At 34.2% G+C, this 19,001-nt stretch overlaps 1 protein-coding gene across 1 annotated transcript in view; it reads left to right on the top strand.

The window, feature by feature from the left end:
- Positions 1–18,331, top strand: part of NEK10 (NIMA related kinase 10) — a 92,704-nt gene extending 74,373 nt beyond the window's left edge. Inside the window, 9 exon segments of the mRNA XM_085311754.1 lie at positions 5,072–5,123; positions 7,941–7,978; positions 8,088–8,259; positions 8,427–8,434; positions 10,794–10,894; positions 14,008–14,118; positions 16,590–16,698; positions 18,135–18,187; positions 18,272–18,331. Coding sequence (XP_085167880.1) covers positions 5,072–5,123; positions 7,941–7,978; positions 8,088–8,259; positions 8,427–8,434; positions 10,794–10,894; positions 14,008–14,118; positions 16,590–16,698; positions 18,135–18,187; positions 18,272–18,331 — 704 coding nt within the window.
- The last annotated feature ends 670 nt before the right edge of the window (positions 18,332–19,001 follow it).

The following is a 19,001-nucleotide window of genomic DNA, read 5'->3' as shown; positions in this document are numbered from 1 at the left end:
TTCTTGAGTATTGCTTGGATTATACTCCATTCATTGCTAATAATGACTAACACTGTAAGAAGTAGCAGCTGTGGTTTTGTTGAGTATGTCAGCATAACAGGGGAAAATAWGACCAGCTTTCATCTCATTGTTTTGGAAACAGCTAACATGAAAATTTGAGTTTCAATTATGAGTGTATTGATCAGGGTCTTAAAAGGGCTTGTCTATTCATGCTACTATCACAACATCACYTCCAGAGAAAATATGATCTATGAGTGTAGAAAAATATTATATTTAAAGCTTRGGTGGTATTTTGTAAAAAAAGATGTGATACGCTTTGTTGTTCAATGGCACAGAACGTGGTATGCAGGTATGTGACAGTGTAGTAGCGGTTAGCTTCATTATAGTCCACTGATTGTCATAATATTTTTAATAATTTTAAATACCCTRTGCTTTTTAATTCTATTTTAAGAAAAGAAGTATGATTCTTAGTCTAGCCAATATAGTTCTTCAAGTACAACTCTTTCAACAACTCTGAGGACTGCCAAATGCAGGATTATGTAATTCTAGAATAGTTGTTCATGCTACTTGAAATTATCTTACTTAAAATATTAAATAGCCTAGACTTTCTTAATCCTACAGGAGCAAGATTCTGCATGTGATATCTCACTGATATTAATTAACAACCTCTYGACTAGATGTAACTGCTTCAGTTAATACTTGTACAAAAATAAATTTGTATTTTTGTACAGTGCCTACRTTTAAAGCTTTAAATGCAAGGTACATGAACCATTCTAATACATGTGTACTATCAAAAGCTTAATGAATGGTATACAGAGGATGAAGGTGGAACAAATGGATTTTGASCTGTCATATGCAGGACTTAATTTTATTGTCCCTTAAGCTTCGGAGTCAGAATTGGGGACAGCAAATAATAAAGGAAAAAGGAAGATGTTTAACAGCAAGTATTCCTTCATGGCATCAACATGACAAGTTAGCTCCTGTGCTGTGGAGATTACCTACTGTGAGGTCACTTGCTGTACTATGAGATAATGTATTACTTGCTGTCTGGAGTGAGTAGTTTCATTCAAAATTTGCATTTAATTACAGACAGCCACCTTTTATCTTGCAAGTTATGTGCTAGCACCTTTCAGTCAGTATTCTGATGATGGATTTGATGATCTGAGAAAGATACTGCTGCTGTAAGAAAGACTTAGGTAGTAAGGGWAAGAGCTTCTTGTCTCTGCTATATATGGTTCTTCAGATTGTTAGAGGAATGCTTGAACATGYTGAATATGATTATTGCCTCAAGAAGCCCATTATTTGCACAATGAACTGCCTGTGGAGAATTTTAGAGATTTTARTATTTTTTGTTTGCTTTGCAGACTGCCTTTGTCTAAAATCCAGATTTTTCTTGAGACTTTGAGTTTAATGCAGCCAGAAGGTGATTGTGGCAGCATCCTTCTGGATCTCTATTTTCTGAAACTAGGCTTTGATTGTTAAAGAGATCAGCTAGAATACAGTCTACTAAGATCTGGCTTTCCTTATGATGCCTCACTTAAGCTTAAACTATATTTATTGCATTTTCTGTTGCTGTATATATGGTCATTGCTAATGAGCAAAGAACTGAATTCTGTTTGCTCTGCAAACCAGCTTTATTAACATGGTTGGTGTTGTCCATTCTAGTTTACAGTGATTTTAAGGGCAGTTTACTAGATGTCTTTCATATAAATAAAGGCAATTTGACCTTTCTTCTGTCATGATCTTTGAGCTATAATTCAAAAAAAAAAAAAAAAAAATCCCACTACCGTGGCTTCCATTTCACTCAGAGACATTGATTTAAAATTTCTGTTAGTATCAAATCTTTATTCAATTTTCCTATCAGTTTGATTAAACTTGAGAAGGCTTTCAGAGGTTTTTTAGATACCACTGGAGTAAAAGCCAAAGCAAAACTATCCATCTTCCCAAGTTCTTCATGTTATAAGCTCTTTTCTCGAAATTACATGGTGTGAACATAGATAGGCAGAAGATTAGATGCCTGCAAGAGAAAAATACTGATGTGTATTAAAATGGATTTCTGTRATTTGCACTGATGTCAATGCATGTTGTGAAGTTAAAGCTCTAAAATTTATTTACATCAGCTTACATCAGTTGATGATTACATCAGCTATTAAAGACCAAAGTAGCAAGCATAGATAATTTTCTGATGCCTCATTTGACCTTTTTTTTTAATGTCCTTAAAGAGTCTTCATACAGGTATTCAGAGTAGGGAGGGTCATCAAAAGCTTTAGCATTGGTCTCTTACCCTCCAAGAGGGTTGGGCACACAACCAAAAAGATGTGGATCACTCATGCTTCATTTTCCTTAAGATTATTTTAAAATGAGAAATTGCCTCTAGCAAGACATTTGTAGGAAACATAAGTTGCTTTGCTCTTCGCATCTATGTCAAAGGAAGTAACCRTAGTGAAAGGAAATGTAGTCCAGATAACACACTGGGAGTTAACATCCATCAGGAGACACTGTATGCTCCATGACTGAATGTTAGTTAACTCACCTGTGCAGTGTATTCTTTCTTATTGTCTGTCTGGCTTTGTAYGATTAGAATAAAGACTAATGATTATAACTAATGTCATTAGTGTTGTGTGTGTGTGTGTATACACATGTTGTTTGCTACAATGATTTTTAAATGTCTGAGCATCCTCATGCTTAGTTATCAAAGAAATTATTACGAAGTGTTTTCACAGTGTCTAATATAAAGAGATTCCTGTCTCAGTTGTATTGTTCAGTGGGTCTCTAACATAATAATAAGCTATAAAAGGGGAACCAAAGGGTGTCGGCCATTGTTTAGTGAAGCTCTGCATCATGATTTCTGTTTTTTTAGAAYTAATAAGTATTTTCCTAATTTTGGCATATGAGTCAGAAAATAACCCTTATTACATCTCTGCTGTATACAGTGACTGGTGAGACAGACTCTGGTGTGAAATATTATGCAGTTGTAAATAYACTCATAAGCAAGCAGATTTGCAAGTCAAATGTGGTGAGTCATCTTCTAACAGATCAAGAAAATTTGGATATGAGCCCTTTCCTGCTGGAGAGACCATTTGTTTGAAACAGCCAAGGTTATAGTTTTTCCAATCCAATTTAGTATGTACATACATACTTGAAAGGGAGTAGCTGTTTTTAAAATTCTAGCAGACAGCCCTGTTTGTACTTAGCTCTCTCTAGCCAAGCGCTTTTGGTTACAGATTTTTTTCTCCTATATATTCCCTAAACAGATTATATTCTTTGTATTCTTTGTTATAACAGTGTGTCTGAGGTTGTAACTCGAAGTTCTTATCCCAAGTAACATGATTCAGGTTCAGCCAGAGCTTCTACTTCTGTATTTGTATTACTGCGTCTGCATCCTAAGCGGATCAAGTATGGATAAAGTCACTTGGATAAGTCAGTCATAATTTTTCTATACAAAAGTTTTTTTTTTTTTTTTTTTTTTTTCCTTTATAGACAGTGGACATCTTCTATAGCTTGATGTTAAAGTTTTTTGAAGTATCTACTTGTACAAGAAACTGGCTTGTTTGTTAGTCCATAAATCAAAGATCCAGCCTTCTTTTTGGGTACAGAGCTTAAGTTTCTTTTTGCCAAGCAGAACGTTAGCAAAGAATAAAATAGAGAAGCATTATTTCTTTGTTCTCTCCCTCTCACACAGTCTCCCTCTCACATGCTGTCTTTCTCTCTTTCCCCCACTCTTTCCCTTGCTCTTCCTTTCATTCTCTCTTTCCCTCCTTTTCCTCCTTTCTCTCTTTTTTCCAGAAAGATTTGACTTAAATAAAAGATACATCATTTCCTTTAGTTTTCTAAGTGACTGATGTGGTTGATGCCACCTTTCTTCAGGATTCTTTCAYTCAAGTCAGAAAATATCTTAAAAGTAGAAAAAATATAGGCACAATATTTCAGTGCACAATTAGAAGTATATCTGAACACAAAGAAAAGATTTAACCTTCTCCAAAATATATTCATTTCTGAAGGCTCAGTTGTCTCTGAAATTCCTCCACTGTTGCTCTAGGACTAATGTAACTATTTTAACTATACCAACAGTGGGAGAATTAGGGTAAGTCTGGCATATAATCATTTTTTCCTCACTAGTTTTTCAGTCACTAGATGCATCTGGTCTTGTTTTATGATAATGCTTATGATGTTACTGGGGTGGAAAAACACTTCATGTAGACAGAGATGTTGGGTATTGTATCAAAAAGTATTGGTTGTATAGGAAAACTGTTGGAGAATTTCCTGGTTTTACTACTCAGACCTTCAATTATGTGAAATATCTTTTGATTTAAGCATCCATTTATTCCTTATTGCACAAAGTATGATACCTTTTGTAGGAGATGGTAGTCTCATATACAAGGAAGAATTACTGGYGAAAGAATGGTTTTACAGGAATGTTTTATGACACTTCTTCACATTTTTACCACTCCTTCTTCACATTTTGTGGCGCTATGCGATAAATGTCATAAATGCCTAGGTTCAGTTTTATTGCTGATTGGATGTGTGACTAAGAATTGGTCATACACCTGTCTTCTAGGTCTTAAAATCAGTGAGATTATTTAAGAAGGAGGTATTAAATATGTAGCAGTTTAAATAACTAGCTAATTTGAATGATGACCCTAAAGCTGTGAGACAACAGGGTTTAGATCACGCAGCAAAAGTCCTCTGTGTGGACTTCTTATCTAGCTGAGAATGTTGTTCTGGTTACATTTCTAGCAGTAACTGAGGTAGTTATTTCAATACTAATCCAGATGCATCTTCTGTGGGCATAAGGTCAGTGTATTGTGTTAGTTTCTGTGAAATTCCGAAAGTATGTAATAAAACTCCATGCATGATTGAGACTTCAGTTAAGATGCAAGCAAATCTCCAACACATCAGAGAGCAACTCTACTTTCAAATGTGCTTTCAGAGTGCTCACATTTAGAACTTTTTATTTACTACGGCTTTTTAAAAGTTATTTTGACTTCATGTYTGGGAAATGAGATTACTAGAATGTATGTATATCATATTTTTTATGTAGAGATTTATAACATTTGTACCTTTGTTTCAGGCCAATTAATTAAACCAAGTTTCAGTGCTTCTGAAAGACAGCCTCAGATTAGGTATGTATGATTTGTGATTTTAATATAGATTTTGTAAATGACCATCATTATGGTCAATTCCTGTGGATGGAACAGTTGCAAGACTGCTAGCATAAAGCAGTTGTGGAATATCCTTACTTCTCTTTAAACTTCATTTTGTCCCAGCCTTTGTCAATCAGTCTGCTTGAGGATATTCTTTGAGAGTGTCTTCATGCAGAAGCTTTGTATGTATAATTTAAGGATGGATGTCAAACTGATACAGTTTTAAAAGTGAGCCCTGTTACATAAGATTAAACTGACATAAGTCAGTARGCTAATTCTATTTTTGCATTTTTAAACAGTTATATTCGCATAGGAAAATAGGTTTGTATATTTGATAGTGTAGAATAGTATCTTATCTGTTTGAGCTGCTCTAGACCTGCTACATAAACATAGATATCTATTTTAGGAACTCTGAAGTCCTGCTCATCTCTTCTGAAAAGACAACAAAACATAATAAAATATGACATCATGATCCTCATTTTCTAAAGTACTTTCCTTTTTCTTCTGTCATGAATTCAGATGTGTGTCTAACATATTCTTTACCACCCATTATTTTTTCTGTCTTTGGCCTCACTCTTATTCATAGACTCTCTCTTCTCTTTAGATCTTCATTCCTGATTTTCTTTCCCRTGTGAAAAACAAAAATTGCCCTGGGTACCATCTGGCTTCAGATTAGACTTTTCCTCCCTCTCACCTGTAACTTAGTTAGGAAAGTATTTATATTAACTGCCTTGACTCATTTCCCTGTATCTCCACAGCCACTGTTTTGATTCAGCTTTTACTCAAGGAATATATCTGAAACAACTCTTACTAAACTTTTAAATGAACTCTTCCAAGTGATAGTGTTTTATTTTCTTCACATGCACTTTGCCTTTGGTTTATTTTCATCTTCTTGAAATCATAGGGTCTTTTCACTTGTCCTTTTCTGATTCTCCTTCTTAAGAAACTATTCTTAAGCACCTTTTTGAAGGATAGTAGTTTATCTGTCCTTCTAATTTCCTCTGGATGTTGTATGTATTACTAATTCTTTTTTTTTTCTTATTTTCACATGTACAAATTCATCTACTTATTTACCTTTGATAAATAAGGAATTTAGTTCTGTAGTCCAGATGTGTTGTCTTCTGTCTATATTAAATTTTGACTTTTCTCTCCAAGATATCCTTATGKCTGAGTGACTGTACAGTTGAGTTCTACACAACTGAAACAAAAATCATAATTTCCTGTACCTGAAGTCCTACCCATTGTCTCCTGTTTTGATCATTGTGGAAGATAATACCTACCCTGACAGATACCTTGAGATCTGAGCATCTGCTTTTACTTGGACATTTAAGACCTTGCATCCAGGATATGTCTAACTGTGGCAGAATTTTTCTGGCAGACATCTCTAGGATATAGCCTTTCCTATCGATATGCACAGTTAAAACTCTTACTCAGGTTCATAGGGCTATCATGTATGCATCTTCTTGTCTGGCTTTGATAAATGCATCCTAGTTCCTGAAATGCCCATTTAGAACATTGCTGCAAGGAACATTTCTGCAACCTACCTTCAAACCTGCTATTTTCTGTGTGCACCCTTCTACTGGTTGTGCTTTTTCTGGCCCTTTAAAACACAATTTTTTATTTTACTTTCAGAATTCTTCTTGGCTTATCACTATCCAGTCTGTCACTTTCCAGCCATAGKCCTGAATGGCAGCCTCCTAATGCTTAGGAGTTGAAGCCAGCACATCCCTGCCCCTCACACAACCACCAGCAGAACTAACTCCTTATCCTTCTTCATAACCCTCCTGAAACTGCTATTTTCCTTACTGCCTCAAAAATATATAAAAATTGTTGAGATGCTAGGACTGCTGGTGCTACCATACATCAGGAGATAATATTGAGCCATACTGGTTCTTTCAGTTCCTCACCTGTCTGTACCCATTTATTGTTGCTTATCTCAGCTAGTGAAATCTGCAAGTTGGGGCACTATTTTTGTTGAGTATAGAATACTGAAACATCTAGGCCTATATTTTTGCTGTGTAGGTATTGCTGTGCTGGTGATATAGTAATATTAATTATTATAATTATTTTTGTTTTACTGCTGTATTATTTCTCCTATTTTTGTCCACTAGACAATAATTGCTTTGTTCTTTATTCTTTCTATAAAATGGGTTAATTGAAATGCACTTAAACATGTTCCAGTGAAAAATAATGTGTAATCTAGTAGATTAATAAGAGTTTTAAATACCAAAAGACTGTCTACTGTTTTTTGCAGTTCTAGGCTAAAAATTCAGAAAGGAAAGGAATAAAGTTTACTTTTATTTTTAAGTAAAAGTCAGGCTATTTTGGATATGTAGAGTCAGCAGTCTTTAGATGGCTTACAAAATCCCTTTTGAACTTAAGAATTCTTTTCATCCAAAAATGTTTGCATTTTTCTAGCCACGTTGTTTGTACCTGACTGAAAATGTGTCTGCACTTAATAATGGTCGAGTGCAGTTTGTTCTTACATGTTTCTGCTGTTCTTCACCTTAGAGCTAGGACTTTCTTCTCCCTGTTGTGATGACCACAAGTACTTACTACATGCTTTCTCATATRTGTTGGTTTATATATTTATTTATTTATTTAAATCCCTTTAAAATATTGATGGGAGCTGTGCCACAGCAGATGCTGACTGCACAGTCAGAAAGTAATGAGTTTGGACAGACTTGCTTCAGAGGAAACATGAGAAGGAGTTAAGGAACATTTACTTCTTCTGTAGTCTTTGAAGCCAAACTACAATTAAAATGACTGCTACTTTTTTTTTCTTTGCTTTACTAGAGATTATTTTGGAGGCCTGAGATCAAGACTGCGACCAGGTAATTTTGTGGTTACAACAATCTAACTTTAACTGAAAATAAACATAGCTAGTTCCAGATTTTTAAACATTATTTTCCTGTTGCATATACTCCTCTCTTATTTCTTCAGCTTTGCAACATCTTGATTTGCTCTTGAGAGTGCCTCCACCCATGTGTGAGGCCCACATTAAGAAAACAGAGGATTCGTCAAGGACTGGGTAGCAATCTCATAGCCTTCCAGCTGTAGTTCTTCGCAATCTGAAAATCATGGTATTATCTAACAAGATACAGAGTACAACTTTGTAAAGTTCTGTCTTCCACCTCTTGCTAAGGAAGTCAATGGGGAAATTCAATGGGACAAAATAATAATAGCTCAGTTGGAGGCTAATTAGTTTTGCAGTTTGGATTTACTCTCCCTCCAAGTGGAATTTTCATTGTTGTTAGCAGATCACTTAAAAAAAAAAATTAGGTGGATGGGTGCATGTGATTGTGCACATAAGACTCTATGATCTTCAGGTTGTTACTGTAGGAGGAAATTTTAGAATATGGATCTAAATTAGCCTCTGAAACATAGTTTTGAGATAACTGGATTTAAGAGAGATACAGAACTGCTATCTGAAGTTCAATACATGGACCTAAGCTCTTTGTTTAGCTTCCAGGCCTAATGCTCAACTTGGAAAAATAATTTTGTTAACCAGTGTTCTTTAGTGATACACTAACTGTTTTGCAGTGGTAATCTGCTAATAAGTTTATATTTAGTCTCTGAGACTAACAGTACATATGACTTGTAAATGTCTTGTTGACCAAGATCATAACTGATTTAATGGATGTCTATGGCAAGTCCTAGAGAGTAGTTCCATGGAGGAAATATACTTATGMTTTCAACATTGATTGTCAGTTCTTCATCCTAAGAACTAAATATTTTCATTTAACTGTATTTTCTTTATCTGATTTTTACACAAAGCAGTACATGAAAAGATGTAAAACTTGTGGTATTAAATTTATTTTACTGAAAGATGTAACTTTTATTCATTCATGACTTCCTTTGCAGTACTTTCATCAATGAAAATTATACATTCTACACATGGATTTCCTAAGCAGAGGATAATAGTGTAGCTTTARAGGAACAGATTTAGATTTACACTTACCAATTTTCATGAAGTGAAATTAAAAAAATTTTGTTTTAGTTCCAAACTGACTCTGTTTTTTGCTTTAGAGTTTGTAGCACAAAATATAGTGTCATTGTGATAAGTGTATGATTGATGCTTTTTAGCAAAGGTCACTTCTATATACACAATTATATAGTTAAGCATTAGAATGTAAGCTTAGACGTGATCTGTGTATGTAGTTATGTATGCATACTTATTGTGTGTGGTGTTAAACTACAGCTAAAGGAAATTTTCAAATCTATTGTTTAAAAAAGTAAAAAAAACCTATTTTGAATATCTGTTTTAGAACAAAAATTAGAAGTGACCCACAGAAACATTATTTTCTGAAAGCATTTTAATTTTCTTACTGTCAGTTCTCCAACCTCTTGATCTTATCTTATTCAATGAATGCGTTCTCTTCTGAGCTGTCTAGTGTACAAGTCTACATAGAATGATAATGCTTACAAAATTCCTGTGCCTGGAGATTTTTTTGAGAGCCAGAATACTTTTCAAACTCAACAAAATATTTAATTTCTATATTTGTCAAGTCTTTCCCCTTTCCTGAAACAGATCAAATTTATATTCCATGAGATACATAAAACTTTAATTATATATAATGCRTACGTAATATTCATATTTGTGGATTGCTTAATCCCATGCATTTTTCTATCATGATCTAACTAGCTTTGCATTTAAAAGTTTTTAAAACCAGCTGTCCCTTTATATTCACAGGTCAACACAGTACTGCTTTTATGGAGTTTACAAGTGAAAGCAATATACAGTCTGTAATAAAGAGCAGTTGCCCATATTCTTTCCTTTTTGGAGGATAAGAACATACAGAAGAGTGTGTGCACCCTTTCCACAGCAGTACTCTTGCTTAGTGTTGACGTTCTTTCATTTTAAGCTTTAAAAATTCTTAAATGAACTTATGGTGATTTCATTTAGATCTTGAGAATGGTTGTAACAAGTCTTTGCTTACTTTCCATAATACATTTCATCCTTTAGATAGAATGATCTCTGGTAGGGAAGAATTTCTGACAAAGAGCAGAAACCACAAATTTTCCCATGCAAAAAAATCATGAACTTTCTCTCAAAATATGCTGTTGCTAGATGCTAGGAAAAAAAAATAGTTATGATAAAGTAACATGTGCTATTATAAGGCAAGTGAAAATATGTTTTGATAAAAAGGTTTTCCAGATTGTCCACATAAGACATTATATTGTAATTCCTAAAGGTAAAAAGATGATTTACTTCATAACATAAAATATTTAAAATGTATTGTACATGTACAATACAATGTATATGTATATGTATGTGGAAAAAAATGTTCAGTTTAAATTCTGTTCATCATATCTTTATTTTTCTATCATGTCTTTAGTATCTTTAGTTTTACCTATGAATAACTTTGGAAAATTTATGATTAGCAAGAAACATTAGTTGGTCTTCTCTCTCTGATAGAGAAACTTAGTGTACATGACTCAGGAAAGGTGTTCTCATTTGAAACGTATTAATTACATTATCTAATCTTTTAAGATTTCAGGTTATTCTTTTTTTGTTCCCCAAAATATTGGAAAGCAAGTCATGCATTAAAATTCAATATATTATTCATCTACAGTTTGTAAACAGTGCATACTACTAATATATACAGGCAAAATGAGCTCTCCTGTTTTTAGTATTGTCATCTGCAGCATCGGCAAGAATTGCTGTATCACAAAGGAAGGTGCGTCAGATCAGTGACCCCGTTCAGCAGATTCTTATTCAACTCCACAAAATTATCTTCATCACTCAAGTATGCATTACTGTTGCTTCTGACATTCTCTCTTCGTTATTTGCTGCTGTCAAAATGATGGTACTGCAAAGCGCTGCTAATTTAGTAACTGTTCTTTAAAAACAACAGAACTTGACATTTTTGCAGATGGCAGGATGTTTTAAAAATACATCATTTAAATAAAGACTAACCTTGAATATTAGTGTGTGGAAGATGGCAATAATATGAAAAAAATTCATATGAAAAAATCCTTTTGCTTACCCCAGAAAAATGGATTGTACAATAACTTATTTTTACAACATTCTGTCATGCCAGTAGTATGAATATTTTAAAAGATGTATTATGTGGAAAACTAATAAAATGCTTTCCTCTATAATAGTAATTTCTGTATATTTTCTAAGTAATATTTTCTATTAATAGTAAATAGTAGTAATTTCTTAGGATTTCTAGTGCAGTAGTTCAAATCCTGAGTATGTTAGTTTAAATATTTTGAACTTTCAGTACAAGTGTTTTTCAAAGTTAAGACTAATTTATAAATTAAGTTAAAATGTTTCACAATGAGAGATAATTAAAGTTATTTCATACTGATTCCAAAGCAAAAATAGAACTGGTATCGATCTGCATTGAACTCTCAACTGAAAATGTAACGGAAGACTTTTTACTCCCCAGGAAGATGGCTGACATCGCTACTGCCAAAATCTGCTATTTTTTAAAGAAACATCTTCTTACCTTCCAAAATGAAAAATATGTGCTTGGCAAGTGCTRTTTATCACCACAGGGGCTTTTGGATTGGCCCATTTGTATCATGTCTTTTAAAATAGATTAGCACAACTGAACTTCTGTATATCTGCCATGTCTTGTGTAGGTTATTTTGAAGCTGTCAGACTTGCCAAAACAGGTAATACAGGAAATAAATTACCAGGGACAAAGAAAAAAAATCATTATTTAAAATAACTGGAATTGACTGACTTTATTGCCAGAGTGGTTCGAGGACCTGCTGACAGAAATGAAGCAGGTTTTTATTTCGTGTCCAAGTTGTTTGTTAGTAAGCTTACACCTTAGAGTGAAGACAGTTTTCCCAGGTGGGCCCTTATTAGAGCCGGCTGTCCTAGCACAGACACCGGAAAACCCAGGACCTATCAGCAACTCAAGGACTTACCCTAAATTGACTATTCAGCCAGTAGTAACAACTAGGATACTTTCTGTGTAGGTTGGTTTCAGAAAAGGAAGGCAGAGGAGCTGGCATCTGTACCTGTACTTGTCCACTGTGTGCTCTATGCTTCTCTGGCACTTGTTTATATTCTTACAAACCCAAGGTAGAAAATTCTTTTAAAATACAGAGCTGTTTTCTAAAACTCTCAGTTATGTACTTTAGCTGATGACTCTAAACTGAAGTTTTCAAGAGAGAATTCTTGACTGTCAGTTCTTGGCTGCCAGCAGCCTTTCCAACCCAGTTGCCACGGAAACAAGAGGCCGCCTGATCTGTGGAATATAATGCAAGAAGAGCTTTTTAAAAAGCATTATGTAAATCTTTGGCATCACTTTTTTATTTTTWTTTTTTTTTTACTGATCTGACATCTGATTTTATTAAAACAAAAGCTAAAATTGAACACTAGTGCTGAAGGCAACTGAGTTTCTCATGCAGGGGCCTTCTCCTTTGCCACCTCTGTATCCTGGAGTATTCCTTCTACATTCCTTCTCTGTCAATACCACATACATAGTTCATTGCTGTGGCACAGTCTACAGACTACCTGGCAAGCTTTTCCTACGGTATAATTTTTTTATGCACTTACAGATCAAGAATGTTCAACATTTGCTTGCAACATGTATGTAAGGCATCTACATGAAGAGACAGTAATACCTATCTGTAACAAAAAGCTGTACGCAACCAGCTTTYTGCTGATGTGTTTCATGGTTATAATTTAATCTTGATCTCAGGTTTGCCATGGCAAATCAGGAGCAGTTCCTGTGAGGCTAGTACTGCTATTCCAAATTCATAGCTGTCTAAGTACAGTAGTTCTTTCCAGAAGGAAAAATTCTCTGCAGTGTGTACTGCAACCGTGTTTTGAATATGAGTCAGTAATGGCCAAACCTTTCTTGTACAGTCAAAAAGCTTCCTGAGCTCAATGGAGTGGCACTTTGTGAATTCACATCAGTGAAGTGGTTATAAAGTGTTTTCTAAATTATAGGAAATCACTGATGTAAGCAACTGTACAGAAATAGAGGAGGAGACTCTGTTCCAAATGGTAATAGGTACSATAGAATGATCATCAAACTGGAATGATGACAGATCTGAATATCAGTATGTCTGCAGTGACCAAAAGCGGAAGCCTTACTTTTAGTGTTGGAGAATAAAAATGATTTAAAAAATATCAAACAGCAAAGATCTYTTTTGAACTGCCTGTAGACAGTTTTTAAAAACCCAATGAAGTGGACTATGTGCTTTTTTTCTTTTAAGTGCACTAGAGAGAGGTGTATTTTTAACCCCAAATACAGAAGAAAAAATATACAAAATCAGATTTGTTATATGGTCTATAAACAAGTAAAATGTAGATTACCTCCCATAGGAAACTTCTGCTAAAAGAGCTGGTCTATGTTACATTAAGATACACATGAAGTCCTCAGAAAGCTCACTGAAATCGTGAGGAAGATTCACATTAATTTCTACATGCATTGGTGAAGGGCTTGGGCTCTTGTAGTTCCATTAATTTCATCTGGAGAAACTCAAAGTAGCAAACATGAAATGTATACTAACTTTCTGTGCAGGATCTACTGTTTTCTCCTGGGCTTCATCCCTAGAAAAATATCCCAAATATTAGCACTTGATTACTTTGGTCAGGGAGGCAAATCTAGTTTTACTTATATTAGGCTCAATATAATTACCTTTACCTTCATGGCTAGAGGGACTAAAGTATAAGGTGTGCCAATCGTAACAGAATGGTTAAACTAACAAGCATTATTATAATATGCCATTAAAACAGATTTTGTACTGTTATTTATCACTGCRCTATTGAACATCAATGTGTATTTTTTGCAGTATAACTACTTTTTTCAGTAATGGTACTGCTGATCAGATGATTGTTATAGGAGATGTAACAGCACAGTGATAACATCAATTTCTCTGTCTCATATAGCTTCCTCCAGCCTTGCAATGCAACTTGAAAAGGAGAGTCATCGAGAGATTCAAGAAGTCTCTCTTCAGTCAGCACAGCAATCCTTGTAACCTGAAATCAGAAATGAAAAAGGTGCAGTACACCAATGTTGTTATCAATAGCAAACTTTCTCTCTTCTATTTGAATTAACCTATCAATAGTAATGTCACAAATACAAGTGTAAGCTTCCAAATTTTAAAGCAACTATTTAGCATATACTCTGACAATTATTTATTTGGAAAATATGGAGGCTTCTTAGGTAAGCAGTTGATACTGATTTGTTTCAAGTGCATCTTTCATTAGAACATACGTTGTAAATGGAAAGGCCCAACTAGCTGCTAACATGCAAAACAAAATCCATCTCATCAGAGTTAGAGAAAGAAAAGAGGAAGGAAAATGTAACTTTCTGTGATAAAGGCTGATTTCTGTGGTTAAGGCCGATAGAAATTATGTAAGCTCTTCCTAATTTATGTAAACTCTTCTTAATTTATAATTAGCTTGCCGATATTTCTTGTGATTTGGAATGTCTTCGTATTCAAAYTGTGAAAGCACCTAAGCTGAACAGAGTGTTTTGAGTGCAGACTATCTTGTCCAATTGTTGAATAGCATGTCAACAACAATTTAATGTTATCACTTTAAAAATAATGCACATTTGCAAGAATTGCAAGACTAAAGAACCATGCATGCCTCTTTTCCAGTGACATGTTGGACACTTTCCAACACAGAAAAAGCTCTTCATGACTAGTATTAGAATTTCTAAATATTCCTTCTTCAAAATCTCCTGAGAGGACTGTACTCTGCAGAAGATGTGAAAATGACATCCTCAGCATCTGAGTACTGTGGGAGGCTGAAGCTTAGATTCACTTTTGAATTGATGACAAAGCAGTTATTAGCTATACTAGTGTACCCAAAATTTGATAACGAAGATCGTTTTTTAACATTCACTTGGGATATAAGAGATGGAAATTCAAGTCCCTCTGGTGCCTAGCCAAACTTGCATTGAAATGTAGAATCTTCTAAGTCATAGCTTGCTATGGAATAGCTTATCTGAGACACGAATGTGGAAGGTGACTATTTGGTGTTGATGTAGGTAGTACCTTTGAAAGATATTTAAAGATTAATAATCTCCCTCTGAGGCATCAGTTTCATGCCAAATTGCTGTCTRTAAATCAAGCTGGGATTTACATTAAACAATTCCTGTATTTCAATTATAACATTACGTCTAAGGAAATGTTTTCTATTTGTTTACTGATATGGATGTTTCCAGAAGAAGATGCCCCAAAATAAGGTAAAAGAAATGCTTATGAAAGAATTAGCCTAATATTACAAATGCCCAGAAATAAAGGAACCTATTTATTTATGACTTTATAAATGTTATCAACTCCAAAACTGTGTTAACTCCAAGTCTGTCAGACTTAAGATTGAAGAAAAGAGAAGAAATACTCCATTTAAAAAGTAATTGGTAGTAAATTGAAGATGTTTGAAATGCTGAATGCAGTTCTGGGCATTTCTTGAAAGAAATCATTAATAGAAATTATTTAAAAATAGCAACAAAAAAGGCAATGTCAGAACGATAGGGAATTACGTAAAATCAGTAAATAAATGATACAGAATTTAAGTCAGTGAGAGTCAGGTAAGTATTTCCACCTAAGCACACTTTCAGATTCTTACCAAAATCATCATCATAACTATGTTGGCTAATAGGAATATATTTTAGAGCTAATAGGAAGAACGTAAATAGAGAAAAAGTTAACGTTGGAATTATCTTCCAGAAAATGTCATTAATAGCTTGTGCAATTTTCACTTAGAAGATTAAAAARTTCATTTTTTTCTTAACTGTATAGAATTAGAACATTAAATTTGAATAATAGACAAAAAGATCCTTCCATGGGTTAATAGCAGGGTAAAGGAATTCCAACAGATAATCTTCTGCTTCTGCAACTTCAAAAGTCCTTGAATGAAAAGTGTTAACATGTTGCAGAAATGCGTAACTGGAATTTCTTTCTTACCTACAAAATATTTTCATTTCGAAGTTGTAGCAGTGAATATTTTCAAAACTAGATGTTAAAAAGTTTAGCATCAAGTGACCAAGTAGCTGTTCAGGTAACCAAGTTGCTGAATAGACTTTCAGCTTTCAGCAGTGCTAGGATCCCGCTAAGAAATTAGACCACTTGAATATGGACTAACAATTTCACTTGAGACCTAGTTTTGAAAACCAAAGTCATTGACTATTTCTCTCCTAGATTGGAGGGAACAGACTTCCCTGTTTACCTTCACACAAATGTATAGCTTATGACATTTTATTTAAATAGATCAAAGAACTCTGTGCTTTATACCAAGTGCAGGCTGGCAGCTTGCTCAGTAAATATCTCTGGAGAGAAGGAGCAACACTAACAATTGTGTTCACCACTTTTTCTTTAATCTAAAATGTACTGAAATCTCCTTTGACCTCCGATTGTGATGGGAAACATAGTAAACTGTAGACTTCTTACAGATGTTCGAGCTTTTGGCAAAGAGTGGGGATTTCAGAAGTCCTCTTTTTTTTTCCTTTTTCCCTGCCACAGCTGCTCCAAGGTTCTCCTGAACTGATTGAGCCCAACTTCTTCACAGCCGATTGCCCTGTGTTACCTCTCTCTTCAAGTAGAAATATATTGGTTCATGATGACAGAAAAGGTAAAGAAAGCAACAAAACCTTTGTAGTGGCATATATTTTTCTAGTAAGGGCATAGTACTGAAGTGGAAGGAATTCCTGCCCTAAGGACTTGTTTTAAAGATAGTGAAATTATGTTAACTATACTGATTTTCAGTATCAGTAGGTTGTGTGTTATTTTTATTTATTTATTTATTTCCCTGGTCAGGTGTGCAGTTTACCACTGGTGGAATATTCTGCTAATTTAAAACAATATATTTTTGACTTACGAAGAAATTTCAAGGATGCAAATAACACATAGTTCTTACAAAAATCAATAGGAGTGCTTGTGACTGAAAATGTCCTGCTTAGGATTTGCCCATCCTTTCACATATTTTTAAGATAAACTGTATTTAAACTGTATGTTGTTCTTCTGTCATGTTTAGAATCTAGTTATACTGGGATGATTTAATTATGTATCTAGATTAAGCGCAGAAACATGAGGGGGAGCTGTAAAGCAAAATGTATATGCTACACCACAATCTATTTGGTGAAATGTGTGTATGTATACTTTTAAAAAATGAATGGAATTGAATATACTTCAGACTAGCGATACGTATAGTAAMAAATCATGAGCTCCATCTTTAGTGAAACCTACTAGTACTGGCAGCATCCAAGATGGGGAACAACAATTCCTAAGTTGAAGACTTGTTCCATAATATGCCTCTTTGTGCAAAAAAGGCAAGAGAATATTGAGGRGACCTAAGGAAATGTTTGACTTGCATTTTGTCATTTCCATTCTAATTCATGAGCCAGAGGACATAGAAAGATTAAAAACAGTGGTTACTGAAAGAAGGGTGAAAAACTTTGCTGGCTTTGGGTTGAAACTGGTGTATCATTTCCACAGCTTATTGTGAAAACAGAAATTAATACCAGCTGTCAAGGATGACATTTTAGTAAGGAATGAGTCCCTAATAATCACTTTAAATGTGAACTTTATTTTGTTTCCTGAGACAACTATGCAAATTGATCAATACTCAGTTACTGTAAGTTTTGGATCTGTTAACAAGCAAAGAATGCTTTTGTTTTCACAATTTGTTGCTGTCTGTGTGCCCTTTCCACTACAAGTAGTGAGTGGAGAAGTATAGCAAAGTGATGCATTATTATGTTCATATTCATTAAATATTTCAAAAAATCAATACTGTTCCATCAGTTTTGACTCTTTCATAATATAACATCCTATGCCTCAAATATTCACGTCATGGCATAAGACCCTTYATATAAGACCACCTTTACAAAGGGTCATTGTGGTCAGTGCAATAAACTGCTGCTAATCAAAAACTGCTGCTAATCAAAACTATGTTCTTATTAAAGAAATATCTCTGTTGTAAGTATGTTTGCAGTGGAATTACTAGGAAACTGATTAGAGTGCATAAACTCAAAAATCAGTAGTGTAATGTTACTTACCTTTTCCTTTAAGGTATTATTGGCACTTTTGACACAGCAGAAGGGATGACATATGAACAGTTGCAGGTAAGATTTTTATGTATTTTAAGAGATAATCTTACTTTGTTACTCAAGGTAATTTTACTGAAGTGAATTTCTTTTAACTTATAGACTCTAATTGAAGAGGTTTTGGAAGAAACTGGTTATTACAATTTTTCTTCTAACAGGTGAGCCTGAGTGTTCAATTTAAAAAGGAACAATTAAATTATGATGTGCTAWAAAAAAGCATAACTTTTCTGTTTAAGTAATTTCAGTTTCACTTTAAACTTAGTGTAATACACGTTTTATTGTAATGCATGGGTGCATGGACTGGAAGAAATTGATTTGGGACACATTTAATCTAAGCTGTTTTGGCCACATGCTTTCCTCACTGATATAGCAAGAGTAAGACAAGTTTGGCAGCAATCTCCTCAAATTTTTTCTATATAAGACCACAGTTGAACAAAAGGTGATCCCACTCATTTTGATAGAAATACATTATAATGCTCTGCTGTTACAGGGCTGAAAGGATTAAGCTGATGTATTTAGTAAAATGTTTGAATACAACACAAAAGGCAGAAAAAATGGTTGCTAACACAAAAGGGAAAAGGAAAAAAAATTTTAAGTGTTTCAAACCAGACAGATGCCTTGTCCTTGGGATGAGATGGTAAATCTCTTCCACAGAAAACCTTTGAGGAATCCAAGAAATTGAATATAAAAAAATAGTATATAGGCCAAAATGTAAGCTTAGCATTTGTCATTTTTTTTTACCTGCTAGTCTGTTATTTATCGTCACAGTTTTACTTTAGTGCAAAAATGTTTGCTACTTCCACCAAGTCTGTTCTTCCCCTTGACAGTAATC

Source organism: Rhea americana, unplaced genomic scaffold, assembly GCF_003343005.1.
Source record: "Rhea americana isolate MKP2758 unplaced genomic scaffold, rheAme1 scaffold_35, whole genome shotgun sequence".
NCBI lineage: Eukaryota > Metazoa > Chordata > Aves > Rheiformes > Rheidae > Rhea > Rhea americana.
Note: the sequence above shows the minus strand (reverse complement) of the source record. Positions and strands in the feature narration are given on the sequence as shown.